At 44.8% G+C, this 15297-nt stretch overlaps 2 protein-coding genes across 2 annotated transcripts in view; both read left to right on the top strand.

The window, feature by feature from the left end:
• Positions 1 to 818: 818 nt before the first annotated feature.
• LOC130367523 (uncharacterized) overlaps positions 819 to 15297 on the top strand; it is a 153568-nt gene continuing 139089 nt past the window's right edge. The window contains exon 1 of the mRNA XM_056569945.1: positions 819 to 1210. Within this exon, the coding sequence (XP_056425920.1) occupies positions 1077 to 1210 (134 nt within the window). The 5' untranslated portion in view covers positions 819 to 1076. The remainder of the gene's footprint in view (positions 1211 to 15297) is intronic.
• On the top strand, positions 3157 to 14295 carry LOC130267711 (uncharacterized). Its single transcript, XM_056517829.1, has 2 exons — positions 3157 to 3182; positions 10936 to 14295. The coding sequence occupies exon 2, from the start codon at positions 11967 to 11969 to the stop codon at positions 14004 to 14006; it is 2040 nt and encodes a 679-aa protein (XP_056373804.1). The 5' UTR covers positions 3157 to 3182; positions 10936 to 11966; the 3' UTR covers positions 14007 to 14295.

Below are 15297 nucleotides of genomic sequence, written 5' to 3'. Positions count from 1 at the left end.
CACACTAATCGGACCTGTAACGGATTGTACCATCTTTCCAACCTCAGTAAAGCAAGCCAGTTAACATAACCTTGCATGGGAGTGATTATTTGCCTGTGCCTGGCACAGGTGAAGCTGGCCTACCTCAGGTGGTGTATAGGTCAACCATGCCCATGCGTCACAAAAAGGTTAATCATACATTACCCCCACCACACCACAATATGTTCTCTGGTGTCCCCCTGGAGCCTCCATCTTTCCTCTTTCTCAGAGTGTAAGTTGTGAAGTAAAGTTGTGAGGTAAAGATGTGAGATAATGATGTGAGGCAAAGATGTGAGGTAAAAATGTGAGGTAAAGTTGTGAGGTAATGATGTGAGATAAAGTTGTGAGGTAAAGTTGTGAGGTAAAAATGTGAGATAAAAATGTGAGGTAAAGTTGTGAGGTAAAGATGTGAGGTAAAGATGTGAGGTAAAAATGTGAGGTAAAGTTGTGAGGTAATGATGTGAGATAAAGTTGTGAGCTAAAAATGTGAGGTAAAGTTGTGAGGTAATGATGTGAGGTAAAGTTGTGAGGTAAATATGAACCATGTGATGAATGTGAGAGATTTCGGTGCACTAACCACAATTTTAGATATGCCCAAACTCTGTCCAACATGAGACACATTAATAAATGTGGAAATGACCCCCCTTTCAATAAAAAGAGGGATACATGGAATTGTGCCTCCCCCCTTCCGTTTTTCTATTTTTGTATTGTGGTGGTTCTTGGTTCGGCCCAAGTTCTGTATGTTCTCCCCCTCCCATCCCTCCCCTTTTCTCTCTCCCACAGGTGGACTCACCCCTCTGTAAACGTCTGTCTCCGGGCAGATGTTTGACAGGTGTTTATCCATTGGCTGGAAGAAAAGTGCGGGAACTGGATTCCCAAATATAAAGAAATGTCTCTTGGATTTAGCTGTCAGTCAGTGTGATGAGGAGAATAAGCCCAACTGTGCATCTGGACCCAGTCTGTGAGGGAACCGGCCGAGCTGTGTGGGAAGCTGAGCTGTATTTGCCTGTGGCCCCTCAGGATGGGAGCGCAGCACTGCAGAGCTGTCATCTGGGGGAATGGAGGAAGAGGCGGGCCCGTCAACCCAAGTCATGTGCTGCATCCTTCCTCCCAGGAGGAGGTGGGAGCAGTTAACCCTTCAGGGTCCCAACAGAAGGAGGAGGAGAGGCCATGAGGAGCATCTGGACCAGCTGTGAGTGAGATACCTATTGCTCCGCCTGATATTTCTGCTTTGCAGTGGTCTAAAAACTGTGGCCTAAAAACAGTGGTCTAAAAACTGTAAAACTTCAACTCCCAGCATGCCCGGACAGCCAACGGCTGTCCGGGCATGCTGGGAGTTGAAGTTTTGCAACATCTGGAGGGCCACACTTTGAGACCACTGCTGCTTTGTGTAGTTTACTTAAAGGGGTTATCCAGGAAAAAAACTTTTTTTTTATATATATATATATATCAACTGGCTCCAGAAAGTTAAACAGATTTGTAAATGACTTCTATTAAAAAATCTTAATCCTTTCAGTACTTATGAGCTGCTGAAGTTGAGTTGTTCTTTTCTATCTAAGTGCTCTCTGATGACACGTGTCTCAGGAACCGCCCGATTTAGAAGCAAATCCCCATAGCAAACCTCTTCTACTCTGAGCAGTTCCAGAGACAAGCAAAGATGTCAGCAGAGAGCACTGTTGCCAGACAGAAAAGAACAACTCAACTTCAGCAGCTGATCATTTTTGAAAGGATTAAGATTTTTTAATGGAAGTAATTTATAAATCTGTTTAACTTTCTGGAGGCAGTTGATATAAAAAAAAAAAAAAAAGTTTTTTTTTCCTGGAATACCCCTTTAATAATGATGGGGTTAAACAGTTCGGCGCCATGTTAGCTCATGGCGCAGACGCTGGTTCATCTGTGGCTAGTGTGCCATCGGTTGCTAGTGTTTGGTCTGGTCCCGCTGCGGCTAATGTTCCCATGGTTACAGAGCGCTCTGGTTCAAGTGTTATTCCAAGTATTTATAAGGGTACTGGGGTATGGGAGATATGCTTAAAGGGGTACTCCACTGGCCAGAATTCGGAAGTAAATGTTCCGAACGCTGTTTTCACACTGCGGGGGTCGGCCACGCCCTTTGTGACATCATGACCATGCCCCCTTAATGCAAGTCTATGGGAGGGGGCGTGACTGCCGTCACGCCCCCTCCCATTTACTTGCATTGAGTGGCGTGACCATGACGTCACAAGGGGCGTGACGACCCCCGCAGCGTGAAAACAGCGCTCGGAACATTTACTTGCAAACGCTGGCCAGTGGAGTACCCCTTTAAAAGAGGCTCCGGTGTGTGTGTGTACCCTCATTTTGGCGGTATGGCTTGGCTGTCATGCGATTAAATATTTTGCCAAAAATTGGCACTTCAACCCAACATGCATTGGAGTACAAAAGATGTTGCCTTATGGGTAAATTTAATGGCCCCTCAGCGGCATGTTGTTCCTAAACAAGAGTCTAGGGGGAGATTTATCAAAAAGTTGCCCATAGCAACCAATCAGATCGCTTCTTTCATTTTGCAGAGACCTTGTTCAAAATGAAAGAAGCGAGCTGATTGGTTGCTATGGGCAACTTTTCCTCTGGACAGGTTTTGATCGGGTGACACCACCAAGCGGTAGGCAATCCTGCAATGCTGTTGAACCATCCACCTGTCGCTTCCTATATACAGATGTTTCCCAAGGCATGCTGGGAGTTGTATTTTTGCAATATCTGTAGGCACTAGAGATGAGCGAACTTACAGTAAATTCGATTCATCACAAACTTCTCGGCTCGGCAGTTGATGACTTATCCTGTGTAAATGAGTTCAGCTTTCAGGTGCTCCGGTGGGCTGGAAAAGGTGGATACATTCCTAGGAAAGAGTCTCCTAGGACAATATCCACCTTTTCCAGCCCACGGGAGCACCTGAAAGCTGAACTAATTTATGCAGGAAAAGTCATCAACTGCCGAGCCGAGAAGTTTGTGACGAATCGAATTTACTGTAAGTTCGCTCATCTCTAGTAGGCACCCTGCTTGGGAAACACTGCCATACACTCAAAGATCTCAGCCTGCCTGCTCAGCCCCGCCCCCTGCTGGTCATGTGATCTCAGACTCACATGGAGGCCTACTGGGGTCAGAGGAAAGACCAGAGGATTATTACAAGGCTGGTAAGAGTATAAATACTGTGTCCTGACCCCTGCCATTCCTCACTACCCCAATTACTAGTGTGAAAGCCGCCTAAGGGTACGTTCACATGAGCGGATCCCCAGTGTATTTTACACTGCAGATCCGCTGCTGAAGGCCCACTGTATGCTGCCTTTATAGGTGCCTGCTCGGAGCGGCAGTACAAGCAGACACACTGAAGCGATGTGCAAGTCGCTGCGCATGCGCGGTGTACTCGCACACATCGTGGCCGCTCCCCTCTTTGAGCTAGGCCGAGAGCTGCGAGATGTGAGAGTATACTGCGCAAGTGCACGGCAACTCGCACATCGAAGTGTGTCTGCTTGTATCGGCGGATTGCCGCTCCGAGCAGGCACCTGTAAAGGCAGCATACAGGGGTCCTTCAGCGGCGGATCCGCAGCGCAATACGCGCTGGGGATCCGCTCTTGTGAACGTACCCTTAAAGGTCTTTATAAGTCAACTGGTGCCAGAAAGATAAACAGATTTGTAAATGACTTCTATTAAATCTTTACCCTTCCAGTACTTTTTAGCAGCTGTATGCTACCGAGGAAATGTTCTTTTGAATTTCTTTTTCGTCTTGTCCACAGTGCTCTCTGCTGACACCTCTGTCCGTGTCAGGAACTGTCCAGAGCAGCATATGTTTGCTATGAGGATTTTCTCCTGCTCTGGACACTTCCTGATACAGACATCAGGTGTCAGCAGAGAGCACTGTGGACAAGACAAAAAAAGAAAATAATTTCCTCTGTAGCATACAGCTGCTAAAAAGTACAGGAAGGGTAAAGATTGTTTTAATAGAAGTCATTTACAAATCTTTTTAACTTTCTGGCACCAGTTCCTAAAAAAAAAAAAAAAAAAAATTCCACCGGAGTACCCCTTTAAAGTCCGTTTCCAAGACCTAAATGAAAGTCTATACAGATCTCACCATGTGATGTTACACCTATGTGCCCGATGGCCGACATTTATCATTGTCTTTAGACTGTTTTTTTGTGTCTACAAAAGGCGCAAAAAAGGCACAAGCGGGGTTTATTTTCCCCTTTTTGTTTACACATTTCTGCTGATTTTTAGTTGCAATCCACTGATTTTAGCAATACACATGATATAGACGGGTTTTATGAACTGCGCCTTTTTGTGAAAAGGTGCAAAAAAGGCGCAAAGCCACTGAAAAGTCTCTAAAACGACACCAGCCCCGACTTAGCTTTATGGTAAATGTGAAGAGAGAAATTTCAGAAAATGTGACCTGCACAAAATTAGCCAAATGCTCTGCGACCATTAATAAGTCTGGTGCTCCTACACGTTACGGCGCACAAATGAGGTGTAAAAAAAAATGGAGTGGTCACAGGGGTCCTTTCAGGCTCGTTCAGGTATCCTGGAAGGGCATTGAACTAAGGCTGCTTTCACACTATGAGCATTCATCCTTTATTAAATGTCTGTTTTCTGTGTAAAAACGGACGTTTACCGTATTTTTCGCCCTATAGGACGCACCGGTGTATAAGACGCACCCGATTTTTAGGTGCAAAATCTAAAAAATTAAAGATTTTGAACCCAATAGTGGTCTTCAACCTGCGGACCTCCAGATGTTGCAAAACTATAACTCCCAGCATGCCCGGACAGCCGTTGGCTGTCCGGGCATGCTGGGAGTTGTAGTTTTGCAACATCTGGAGGTCCGCAGATTGAAGACCACTGCATAGGATTTAATACTCACGTGTCCCCGCCGCTCCGGACCCGTCACCGCTGCCCTGGACGTCGCTCCATCGCTGTCGCCGTGTCCCCGTCGCTCCGGAACGTCTCTGCTGCCGGCCGGGTATCCTCGCTCTCCGTCATCACATCGTTACGCGCGCCGACGCGCGTACGCGACGACGTGATGACGAGGAAGGAGAGCGCCGGCCATACAGGGGATCCCTGAACGGAGAAGACACCGAGGAGGCAGGTAAGGTCCCTCCCGGTGTCCTGTAAGCACTAACCCGGCTATTCAGTCGGGCTGTTCGGGACGCCGCGGTGAAATTGCTGAACAGCCGGGTTAGTGTCACTTTCCCTTCAGATGCGGTGGTCAGCTTTGATCGCCGCGTCTGAAGGGTTAATACAGGGCATCACCGCGATCGGTGATGTCCTGTATTAGCCGCGGGTCCCGGCTGTTGATGGCCGCAGGGACCGCTGCGATAGGGGTGTATTTGCCGTATAAGACGCACCGACTTTTTCCCCCCAGTTTTGGGGAAGAAAAAGTGCGTCTTATACGGCGAAAAATACGGTAATAACGGAATAAATAAAGGGTGCTAATGACTGAATAAATATTCATCCCTTAAGACCCGTTATCCCTCATGTATGGCCAAACACCTCTGCCTACAGACTCCCACAGCCGGGACTACTACTACTCCCATCATGGAACAGACTTGATTCCATGATGGGAGTAGAAATTCCCCGGGGCTGCAGGAGTCTGCAGACAGCTGGGGAGGCTACATTAGTGCTTGTACTTCTACCCCCATCATGGAACAGAGTGTGTTCCATGATGGGGGTTGTAGTTCAGGGGCTGAGGGATTGATCACACTGGGTTTCACTTCTGAGACCCGATGCGATCAAAAGTTATTAAGCAGGGGAGCGGGCGGCATGCTCCGAAACCCTGCGATGTATCAGTGTGTTTTAACTTTCATTTTTGAATCCCCCGCGGGAAGCCCTGAATGGCCGGTACCGAGGAGCCAATCAGGGCTCTCAGCGAGAGATTGAAAAATGAACTTTGGGATTAGCAGGGGCCATATCTATATAAAAAGCGCTGTGGGGGGCAAGATATATAGCGCTGCAGAGAGGGCAGATATATAGCCTATATATCTAGCCCCCCCAGCAGCGCATTAGATAGGACCCCCACCTGCGCATTAAATATATACCCCCCGCTGGTGCATACCCCCGCAGCGCATGTGTATGCTTCTGCAAATATGAAAAGCATTCTAGCAGCAGCACCGGCCGCCCGACGCTGCTGATAGAAATACTTTTCATACATAGTGCTGTAGTGGCATATGTATATAGAAGCGCTGTGGGGGGAGATAACGCTATTTGTCTGCCCCCCACAGCACTTCTATATACATATACCCCTGCCGAGTATGAATGAAAAGTATTTCTATTAGCAGCGCATGGAGCCGGCTCCCAGGGGTATATGTATATAGAAGCACTGGGGGGGGCAGACATATAGCGTTATCTGCCCCCCCCCCCCCCCCCAGCTCTTCTATATACATATACCTCTGCTGCCATATGAATGAAAGGTATTTCTATTAGCAGCGTATAGTGCCGGGAGCCGTCTCTATGCGCTGCTAATAGAAATACTTTTCATTCCTACGGTGGTAGTATGTATATAGAAGTGCTGTGGGCGGCACATATACATGCGCTGCGGGGTCATATATTTAATGCTCCGGTGGGGGGTATATATTTAATGCACCAGCGGGTATATATTTAATGCGCAGGCGGGGGTCATATCTAATGCGCTGCTGGGGGGGCTAGATATATAGGCTATATGTCTGCCCCCCCCCCCCCCTCTGCAGCGCTATATATCTTGCCCCCCACAGTGCTCTTTGGCCCCTGCTACTCTCAAAGTTCATTTTTCAATCTCTCGCTGAGAGCCCTGATCGGCCATTCAGGGCTCCCCGCGGGGGATTCAAAAGTGAAAGTTAAAACACACTTATACAACAGGGTTGCGGACCATGCCGCCCGCTCCCCTGCTTAATAACTTTTGATCGCATCGGGTCTCAGAAGTGAAACCCAGTGCGATCAATCCCTCAGCCCCTGTACTACAACCCCCATCATGGAACACACTCTGTTCCATGATGGGGGTTGTAGTACAAACACTAATGTAGCCTCCCCAGCTGTCTGCAGACTCCCGCAGCCCCGGGGAATTACTACTCCCATCATGAAAAGTCTGTTCCATGATGGGAGTAGTAGTCCTCCCTCAGCACTGCAGGAGTCTGCTGATGTCACCTCTTCTGAGCATGTTCAGAAGTAATAACGGATATAATAAACTGTGTGCAAACGGATGACATAAAGGCTCATCCGTCAGCCATAGACTGTTACCCGTTTCTTGTGACGGAAGAAAAATTAGTGCACGTGCCGTTATTTCTTCCATCACAACTAATGTCCGTTATTCATGACGGACTATAAAGGATCATAAAGGATAATCAAAAAATCCTATAGATTTTAATGGGATTGTTTAACGGCCGTTTACCAGGGCTTTTCTAACGGACGTTTGTAACGGATGAATTTTTATAGTGTGAAAGCAGCCTAATTCTTTCGCGACTGCTTGACAGACCTTTGACCCTAACCCCAGCTTTAGCGTTGCTTCTCCTTGACTTAGATGACTTACCCTACGAAGCCAGGACAGTGGTTGCGCACATTCTCATTACTACCAAGTTATGCATCGCACGGCACTGGAGATCACCATCGGTCCCCGCCCTCTCTGAAATTCTGTCGTATGTCAACCTGTCTTGTGACTATGAAAGGGTATTTGCTTTATCTAACCACCAGGAGGCCCAGTTTTGGAAGAAATGGGAAATGTGGATTTGTAGTGTTCATTATATCTCCCTGGACCCTGCCTCCTACTGGCTGCCCTTATGTTCTGATTTTGCCTCTGATTCTCCATAGTTCTCACCCCCCCCCCTTTTTTTTTTCTTTTCTTTCCCCCTTCTTCGCCTCCCTTCTTCTCTTCTTTTCGTATACTTTGGACGATCCTTTTCCCATTGTCTATTCTTCTCTCTGTTAAGGTATGCTAGTTACCCTTGTTGCACTTTTGGTCCTTTGACTGTATCTATAGGTTTTATACTGTCCCTTTATTCTCCTTTGCACTTTTCTCAGACGATTGCTGGAACTGTGACAATTGTTGATCATTTGCTATTTTAATGTAATTTCCTTGCATCTAAACCCCTGTGTGGGTTTTTTGACCCCTTGCATTGGGTCCGCTTTCTCGTCAAGTGTTTGTAGTTTGACAAAATTAATAAAAAACTTTAAAAAAAAAAATGCTTCACTTACACCTACAGTGATAAATGCTTCACTTACACCTACAATGATAAATGCTTTACTTACACCTACAATGATAAATGCTTCACTTACACCTACAGTGATAAATGCTTCACTTACACCTACAATGATAAATGCTTCACTTACACCTACAATGATAAATGCTTCACTTACACCTACAACGATAAATGCTTCACTTACACCTACAATGATAAATGCTTCCTTACACCTACAATGATAAATGCTTCACTTACACCTACAATGATAAATGCTTCACTTACACCTACAATGATAAATGCTTCACTTACACCTACAACGATAAATGCTTCACTTACACCTACAACGATAAATGCTTCACTTATACCTGCAACGATAAATGCTTCACTTACACCTACAATGATAAATAATTCACTACCTACCACAAGGAATCTCTCGGCTAATGCCGGGCACATTACTTAATAGAAAATAACACTAGGTGGGGGTACTCTATCTATCTAAGTAGTGTATTCTCCGAGAAATTAGCCTAAAATTGTATCTTCAAACCACTGGAGAAAATAATATAAAGCAGAAAGGATTGGCTGGTTTTCAAGGACTGGGTAAGAAATAAATAATAAATAAAAAATAATTAATAATGTAAAAATAAATAAATAAATAAAAATAAAAATTTATTTTTATTTATTTATTTTTACCTTATTACTTATTATTTATTTATTATTTATTTCTTACCCAGTCCTTGAGAACCAGCCATTCCTTTCTCCTTTACATTACTTAATAGAATCTCCTACAGCAAGGAGTCTCTCGGCCGAAGCCGGGCACATGACTTACGAGATTGGTTATGTTACAAGTGGAAGAACTTTTCTTGACAAAGTCAGGCACATATCTTGAACTGTTGCAGAACCTGAAACAACAAAGGTGCTACTGCACAACAATCAGTTAGTCTTACGACCAAGTCTGGTATTTTACTGTACACAAGTTAAACAGCTTTCTTTCTTTCCCAGTCTCGCCTTCCAGGTGGGGCCCTAGGTTGTAAGATAACCCTAGGGTTGCGAGACTGGGCCCCTTGCATGGGGTCAATATGGGTGTCCCAAGTCATGTGGGACAAACTGGAATTGGTGATGGTGGGACTAACTGTAACCACCACCTGCACTGCAGCTGCTTGTGCCACAGAGGGATTACTTGTTGATGCCTGCTCTTCAGGCCAAACCTCCTTGACAACTGGAGTAGGCCTAGGCACTTTTGTGGGTACCCGTTGAGTAGGCCAAACCTCCTTGACAGTTGGAGTAGGCCTGGGTACATGAGTTGGTGCCCGGTGGTCAGGCCAAACCTCCTCACTCCTAGGAGTAGGCCTGGGCACATCTGTACTGGAACGTTGACTTGAGTGACTTTGATACTTGAGATTTGGTACAGACATTTATAAAACCAATAGGGGACAACAGGGGGAGACCCTGCAGGGAAGCCCCCAGGTAACTGAGGGACTCAACCTGACAGGGCCTAAAGGTGGTATAGGACCGTGTCCTGTACTGGGACATCACATATGGGAATACCACACCCTGTTCCAAATTATTATGCAAATTATATTTTTCCTAAATATTTTATTTTACCTAAATAAATAATTTATTTAAATAACAGTCAGCATAATTCTCTTGTTATCAACTATTAACCTCCTAAATGGGCACTGTCAGATCTAAGAACTTTTGATATGTTGTAAAGCAAGTATAACCAATAGGTTTTGCAATTGCTTTCATTAGAAAATGTTCAGTATTTCATACTGAAAAAGCCAGTCAAACAACTGCCCCCCCCTCCCCGCCGACATGGGGGGGACATAATGACCCCCCTGGGCGATATGCCGTGATGCCTGCTGAACGATTTCAGCAGGCATCCGGCTCCGGTCCCCAACCGGCTATCGGTGGGGACCGGATTTCCCACGGGCGTATGGATACGCCCTGTGTCCTTAAGGAATCGGAATGCAGGGCGTATCCATACATGCTGCAGGGCGTATCCATATAAGTCCAAATTAGTGTCTTTTTGGTCACTTTTTATATCATGAAAAAATTTATAAAAAGCGATCAAAAAGTCCAATCAATACAGAAGTGGTACCACTAAAAACCACTAAGCGCAAAAAATGATCCCTCATACTGCCCCATATGCGAAAAAAAAAAAGTTATAGGGGTCAGAAGATGACATTTTTAAACATATAAATTTTACTGCATGTAGTTATGATTTTTTCCAGAAGTGCGACAAAATCAAACCTATATAAGTAGGGTATCATTTTAATTGTATGGACCTACAGAATAAAGAAAAATTTACTGCGTAGAAACGGAAGCCCCCAAAAGTTACAAAATTGTGTTTTTTCTTCAATTTTGTCACGCAATGTTTTTTTTTTACCATTTCGTCGTAGAATTTTTTGGTAAAATGACTTATGTCATTACAAAGTAGAATTGGTGGTGCAAAAAATAAGTCATCATTTGGATTTTTAGGTGCAAAAATTATTTAAAGGTAAGGAGGAAAAAATGAAAGCACAAAAACGGAAAAACCCCTGGTCCTTAAGGGGTTAAGAGTACAATTCCAATTTTATTGAACAAACCTCCAAAACTTACAATGCACTGTTCCAAATTATTACGCACAGTAAGTTTCAAAACATTTATAGGTTGTAAAGAACTGAAAATTGTTATTTGTTGTGTTTGCAGCATATTCAAAAGTTATTTCAATCAAACTTTTAACAACATTTTAACTTTTTAAACATTTTTACAGGTCATGTTACATTTTAACATAGGACTCCTTATTTGATAGCAGCTTCAGCTTTACACCTTCAGGTACCCTAAAGGGGCCGACCAGCTCTCTTCCCATGATTCCGGTCCAAAACATGACTCCATCACCGCCTTGCTGACGTCACAGCCTTGTTGGAATAGGGTGGCCGTCCACCAACCATCCACTACTCCATCCATCTGGACCATCCAGGGTTGCACGGCACTCATCAGTGAACAGGACTGTTTGAAAATTAGTCTTCATGTATTTTTCAGCCCATTGCAGCCGTTTCTGCTTGTGAGCATTGGTTAGTGGTAGCCGAATTGAAGGTTTATGCACAGTTGCAAGACTCTGGAGGACTCTACACCTTGATGTCCGTGGGACTCCAGAGGCACCGGCAGCTTCAAATATCTGTTTGCTGCTATGTAATGGTATTTTAGCAGCTGCTCTCTTGATCTGATGCATTGATCTGGCTGAAATCTTCCTCAATGTTCCTTTAACTGCACAAACCTGTCTGTGCCCTGAATCTGCCACAAATCTCTTAATAGTGCAATGATCACGCTTAAGTTTTTGTGAAATATCTAATGTTTTCATACCTCGTCTAAGGAATTTAACTATGTTACTTTTTTTCGGCAGCAGAGATATCCTTTTTCTTCCCCATATTGCTTGAAAATGGTGTCTGCTCAATAATGTGGAACACTCACCTTTAGTACTTTTTCCTTAAATTGGGCTCACCTGGCAATCTAATTATCACAGGTGTCCGAGATTGTTTTTGGTGATCAAAAGAGCCCTGAGACACAATGCCATCCATGAGTTAAACTGAAAAACAAAATATTTAATATTTGATACTTTTGTGACACTTAAATATCATTTGCATTATAATTTGGAACAGGGAGTATTTGGGCATGGCACAGTATTGTTATTCGACCCTGTTCAGCGGTGTAAGACAACCCAGTGTCGTGGCTCTGACTGAATGTGACGCGTTGTCGTATGACTGAAGGAGAAAAACTGGTTAAAAGATCTTTACGTCTTGTAACATGAAGACCTCAGCCTCGCCCTATGTAAAACATATTCTATGGTCTCTGAGCCTTACAGATTTACATTTCTTTCTTCTGCTGTCAGCGATGGCATCTGCTGGTCTCGGAAAGGAGCTTAAATGTCCTGTCTGTGTCAGTCTTTATACAGATCCTGTAACCCTAAAATGTGGACACAACTTCTGCCACATCTGTATTGATCAGGTCTTGAATACACAGGAGGGGTCTGGGGTTTATTCCTGTCCTGAATGTAGAGAACAGTCCCAGGAGCGGCCGGCACTGCAGAAGAATATCACTCTGTGTAATGTGGTGGAGAATTTCCTGTCTACTCATCAGGACGAGGCCGTAATCTTCTGCACTTACTGTGTGGACTCTCCTGTACCTGCTGTGAGGTCCTGTCTGATGTATGAGGCTTCTCTGTGTGATAAACACCTGAAAGTTCACAGCAAGGGACCAGAACACGTCCTGACCGAGCCCAGAACTTCCCTGGAGAACAGGAAATGTCCCATCCATAAGAAGATCCTGGAATATTACTGCACTGAGGACTCTACTTGTATCTGTGTGTCCTGCAGTTTGGCCGGAGAACATGGGGGACACCCGGTGAAGATGCTGGATGAGGCATCTGAGGAGAAGAAGAAGAAACTGAGAAATGTTCTGCAGAAACTGATCACAAAGAGAGAGAAGACTGAGGAAAGAGTCCAGAGTCTGGAGAATCACAGTATAAAAGCTCAAGAAAAAGTATGTGGTGAAGACGCGAGAGTCACTGCCCTGTTTATAGACATCAGGAGACGGCTGGACGACCTGGAGAAGAGGATCCTGAGTGAGATCTCCAGGCAGGAGGAGAAGATGTCACTGTCACGGTCAGATGTCCTCCAGAAGCTGAAAATACAGAAGGGAGAGCTGTCCAGGAAGATAAGGGACATTGAGGAGCTGTGTGACATGACGGATCCACTGACTGTCTTACAGGATCCAGACACAGGTGACTTGTGTGATCCTGAGGAGGATGGAGGTGATGAGGACACAGGAGGACATGATGGAGGTGATGAGGACACAGGGGGACATGATGGAGGTGATGAGGACACAGGGGGACATGATGGAGGTGATGAGGACACTGGGGGACATGATGGAGGTGATGAGGACACGGGGGGACATGATGGAGGCAATGAGGACACAAGGGAACATGATGGAGGTGATCAGGACACAGGAGAACATGATGGAGGTGATCAGGACACTGGGGGGCATGATGGTGGTGATGAGGACACAGGAGGACATGATGGAGGTGATAAGGACACTGGGGGGCATGATGGAGGTGATAAGGACACAGGGGGACATGATGGAGGTGATGGAGACACTGGGGGACATGATGGAGGTGATAAGGACACTGGGGGACATGATGGAGGTGATCGGGGTCTGGAGCAGATATCACACATATCACACACATTATCAGATATATTAAAAGGTATAAATGTGACCTTCTATGTACAGGATTCTTCAGACATATTACTGGATATAAACACTGCTCATAATAATCTCCTTATATCAGACAATATGAAAACTGTGACCTGGACAGATACAGAGCAGAATCGTCCAAACACAGCAGCGAGATTCCAAGATGATCCTCAGGTGATGAGCAGCGGGAGATTCTCCTCAGGGCGACATTATTGGGATGTGGAGATCAGTGAGGCAGTGTGGAGGGTGGGGATGTGTTATCCCGGTATAGACAGGAGGGGGCGTCAGTCATACATTGGAAATAATATCAAGTCCTGGGTCTTATCTGGAGGGCTGTTTGATAATCAGGGTGCAGTGGTGATACATGACAGTGAAGCGATCCTGTTACCTCACGAGATCTCCAGTAATAGATTCAGGATCTATCTGGATTATGAGGCCGGGCAGCTGTCCTTTTATGAGCTGTGTGACCCCATCAGACACTTACACACCTTCAAGGCTTCCTTCACCGAGCCCCTTCATGCTGTATTATGTGTATATAATGGTTCTATAAAGATATCAGGGGGGAGGAGCAGCTGTGAGGAGAAATCATCATAGAGGAAATCTGCCCAGAGACTGGTGACATCACAGGGAGCAGAATCTGATTGGCGGAGCATTGAGCCAATAACATGCAGTAGTGGGTGGGGCTTCAGTTGAGCTTTTTCTGTTTGGCTTTTGGTATCTTGTTATTGTGATATTTTTTTCTTTGTGGTTTGGTAGTTTATCCCCTTAATAGGAATGTTTGTGGCATCTAATTTGTTTGTTTCGTTTTTGGCTCTCGTATTAATAATAATAATAATAATTAAAAATGTTATAAAAATAATAAATAATGATTGCACGGGGGGCGGCCATTATAATTCTTAGTAACTCATGTATATAGAATGTAATATAAGAAAAGAAATAAGCTTGCACTCACCACCGCGAATAGTCTTCCTTTGGAATCATAGGAGTTAGCAGGGAGGCTGCTAGGATCTTGCAGGGGCGCTCAGAGCGCCCCTGCAAGATCCTAACAGCCTCCCTGCTACATCCTATGATTCCAAAAGAAGACTACAAGTGGCGGTGAGTGCAAGCTTATTTCTCTTCTTATATTACTATTTATACATAAACCTATAACTATGGCTTAACACCCCAAGCTGTTAGAAACATATTTTGAAGCGCCGGCCACTGTAGATTGTTCGAGTTCCTGGCTCACATTAAAAGCTGGCATCTGGATTAATTAATTTCTCATTTTTTATTCTTATTTTTACTCATTTTTATGGTGTTCCTGCAGTACTAGTAAATATCGTTCTTAAAAAGATATAAAACATTTATAAAAATTACTTGAAACTACACATTTCATATAGTCCTGACGGAAAAATAGTATTCCATTCTGTTATCCAAAATGGCTCTCGCTGTAATAAGCGTCTTTGGTTGAAGGCTTCATTCTTACCCTTCGGTACTTGTTCTTTTACCTGCCAAAAGAAAGCTGGGGAGAAAAAAAAATAAACAATTAATAGAAAGGCTAATAATAGAACATGGCCAAAAAAAAAACGCGTAATGAGAATGTACTATCTAGTTTGCCTGACAACTCTACTAATACACGAATGAATGCCCATAAAGAACAAGGGATCAGTAGAAGTACCGTATTTTTCGCCGTATAAGACACACTTTTTCCTCCCCAAAACTGGGGGGGAAAAGTCGGTGCGTCTTATACGGCAAATACACCCCTATCGCGGCGGTCCCTGCGGCCATCAACGGCCGGGACCCGCGGCTAATACAGGACATCACCGATCTCAGTGATGCCCTGTATTAACCCTTCAGACGCGGCGATCAAAGCTGACGGGAAAGTCTGAAGGGAAAGTGACACTAA

The sequence above is a fragment of the Hyla sarda genome, chromosome 4, assembly GCF_029499605.1.
Source record: "Hyla sarda isolate aHylSar1 chromosome 4, aHylSar1.hap1, whole genome shotgun sequence".
NCBI lineage: Eukaryota > Metazoa > Chordata > Amphibia > Anura > Hylidae > Hyla > Hyla sarda.
Note: the sequence above shows the minus strand (reverse complement) of the source record. Positions and strands in the feature narration are given on the sequence as shown.